The sequence below is a fragment of the Thunnus maccoyii genome, chromosome 19 (genome assembly GCF_910596095.1).
Source record: "Thunnus maccoyii chromosome 19, fThuMac1.1, whole genome shotgun sequence".
Classification (NCBI taxonomy): Eukaryota; Metazoa; Chordata; class Actinopteri; order Scombriformes; family Scombridae; genus Thunnus; species Thunnus maccoyii.
Window position 1 is genome coordinate 25579682 of NC_056551.1, and position 3204 is coordinate 25582885.

The 3204-nt window shown below is 44.2% G+C and overlaps 1 protein-coding gene across 1 annotated transcript; it reads left to right on the forward strand.

Annotated features, from left to right (window-relative positions):
* The first annotated feature begins 571 nt into the window (after window positions 1–571).
* hic2 (hypermethylated in cancer 2) lies at window positions 572–2998 on the forward strand. The gene is given in 3 exon segments (XM_042396079.1): window positions 572–790; window positions 1857–2640; window positions 2643–2998. Coding segments are annotated over 3 exon segments (1359 nt in total).
* The last annotated feature ends 206 nt before the right edge of the window (window positions 2999–3204 follow it).

Genomic DNA, 3204 nt, shown 5'->3' on the forward strand with positions numbered 1-3204 from the left:
TCTCCAGTCTTCGTTTTTTGGGGGGAATTTTGGATAATTTTTATTTTGATTTGGTTTTCTTTACAGTGAGTTTTAAAGCCTCACAGACCTGCTGATACTGACTGTAGACTAGACTTGTTATCTGGCATCTTGGGCTTCAGATTAAAAAGCTTTCAACTGTTCCTGCTGAAGGTTACATGTTGTTTATAAAAAAAGGCTAAATAATTAAGTGAAAACCTTCCGTCATTAGTAATCATTTGCACATGTACAGAAAGAGATGAGAACTATTCTTAGTGCAATTTTTGTGAGTATGTAAGTGACTCTTGCACTGTGAGACTCTAAACACACTTTCAGTTTTTTATTTTGGAGGGTTGCACTTCCAAATTTTGATGACATGTCGCTTTTGTTCCCTTTGAGTTTATTGAAGCTTATTGAAGGTCATTTTGGACAAAAGCGTCAAATGAACGTTATGTTAAAGTGTCTCCTGCACATTTGGATCTAACATCAACAGTTATCGTGAAGCGCTGCATTGAATATTTCTCTGTCTATCTTCACAGTTTACCAGCTGTCTAACCCTCAGAGTCTTTGAGATATGAAGCAGCCAAATTACACCAAACAGCTTTTGTTGCAGCTGAACCAGCAACGATCCAGAGGATACTTGTGTGACGTGATCATCGTGGTGGGAAACGCTCTCTTCAGGGCTCACAAGAACATCCTGGCAGCCTGCAGCAGCTATTTTAACTCCCTGCTGCTGCGAGACAACGTGATCGCCCTGGACACACAGATGGTAAAGGCCCCGGTGTTCAGACAGGTGAGAAACCCAACGAAACACACGGTTTTTAAAGTATTAATGGTTAATAAATCATTTACTAATGCTTTATAAGCCATGTATAAGACTAACTTTTGCCAGGTTGTGGGAAATTCTCCCCCAGCATCAAACGTTCTTTGTCCCATGTTCCTGACTTTCCAATAAATCATCAGGACTGCAGTTATAAATGTTAGTGAGTCATTAGAAATGAGTGAGTCGTCAGCAAAACTGTGTCAGTTACCTGCTTTTTATAAATGTTAATAAATCATGAATGAACAGTTCTTGTGATAATCCATCAAGCCTGCAGTTGTAAATGTTAATAATAAGCTGTTGATAAATGGATTCAGGTCCAGATGTGCTGCAGCTGTTTTCCAGAAGTGTCCATTGGAGGGTCTTCTAGGGGTGTGCCCAAATACAAATACGTTATTCGACAAAGCACAAATAGTGGGGTTTTACGAATATTTGTTATTTGTTATACAGATATTTTAAAAATGATTTGTTTTTGGAAAAAGAAAAAAAAAAACAACAAGTCAAATACCAGCGCACAGGTCGGTTACATCACTATCTCTGTCCCCTGCTCCACCAGTACTCCTGTCAGCAGGTCTCAACGAGGGGACTCACATCCACCTGCTACATGACGCACATTTCCTAATTTGGACATCACTCCCAGTGTTGGGGGTGTTCCCCAGAGATGAAGCTGAGCCTTCTGACACACACTTCATGAACACTTATCGTAACACTTTAATTTTCTAAAATTAAAAGCCTAATAAAAACAAAAACAGGATTTTTAAACCTCTTTCCACCTTTATTCGAATACAAATACAAATAATTTTGCTGCCTCAACAAATACAGATACAAATACAAATACCAGGCTTTCTGCACATCCCTAGGGTCTTCCTCATGAACTAAAGAGCTAAAAAGACAAAGAAAGTTTGATGCTAGAGGAGGATTTTCCACAACATGGCAACCCAAAAGTTATTCTTATTAGTGGCCATTAATGAAGCCATTTTCCATGCTCATAAATCCCTTTAAAAGTCGACTCATCAGACTTCTTCTCCACTTCTGTCAGGTTCTAGACTTCATCTACACAGGCCAGCTACCTTCCTCTCACCATGTTAGTGATCAAGGTGTGTCTGCCCTCCTCAGAGCCGCTTCCTATCTGCAGCTGTCAGGCTTGGCGGCTCTCTGCCGCAGGAAACTTAAACCCCGCAGGCCGAGCAACCCGCCATCCTCCACCACCTCTTCCTTAACCCCAGACGGCCAACCACGAGTCACCCACAGCTACCGCTCAGGGTCCACGGAGGACAGAAAGAGTCATAAACAGATGCAGGTTGAGCTCCAGAGGAAGGATCTGTCAGAGGAGGAGCTTTTTACAACGAGATGTGCGTCTCCTGAGTCAGTTGAGATGAATGACAGTGTTGAAACGAGGCTGAGACTGGAGCTGATCGGAGGGAGTCCATCATCCAGCAGCCTGCAGCAGAGCCCCCCACCCTCCAGCAGCAACAGCACCTCATCTGATGATAACACTGAGCAGTGGTACCCAACGCTGACCACTGATTCCCAGCAAATGGCAGCATACAAGAGGCCCCGATCCAGCAGGGACGACTGTTTGGAAGGAAGCATTGGAACAAAAAGACAGGAAGTGGAAGGTGGAGAGCTGGAGCTGGAGGACCATGCCGAGGTTAGAGAGGAAGATTTGGCCTTAAATAATGAGCTGGATGGAAACACGCAGGTGAGCTACATCTACCATCAACCACAGCCTGGGTTTGCTTTGCGGGGCAGCTTGTACATGTGCATCCCTTGTGGGGAAGGTTTCCCAAGCTCAGAGCAGCTTATCACTCACGTAGAGTCGCACTCGCACAGCTAGAGGAGGATGCAGAGGAGGGAATTCTCATTAAAGTGGATGTCGAGGATCCGGAGAGGTTTACGGACATGAGGCCGAGCTGTTACGTGTGCTCGGTCTGCAGTCAGAGCTACGTGGACGCCGCTTTGCTGAAGCAGCACGAGAGGAGCCATAGGTCGTTCTCCTGCGACCTCTGCGGGAAGATGTTCACCCAGCGCGGCACCATGACGCGCCACATGCGCAGCCACCTCGGGCTCAAGCCCTTCGCGTGCGATGAGTGCGGCATGCGCTTCACGCGGCAGTACCGCAAAATGGAGCACATGAGGATTCACACGAGAGAGAAACCGTACGAGTTTGGTGGAAAGTAACCAAGTATATTTACTTACTGTACTAATTTATTTCCATTTAATGCTACTTTATACTTCCACTCCACTACATTTCAGAGGGAAATATTGTACTTTCTACTCCACTACATTTATTTATCAGCTTTAGTTACTTTTCAGATGAAGATTTGACACAATGGATAATATAACAAGCTTTTAAAATACAACACATTGTTAAAGATGAAACCAGT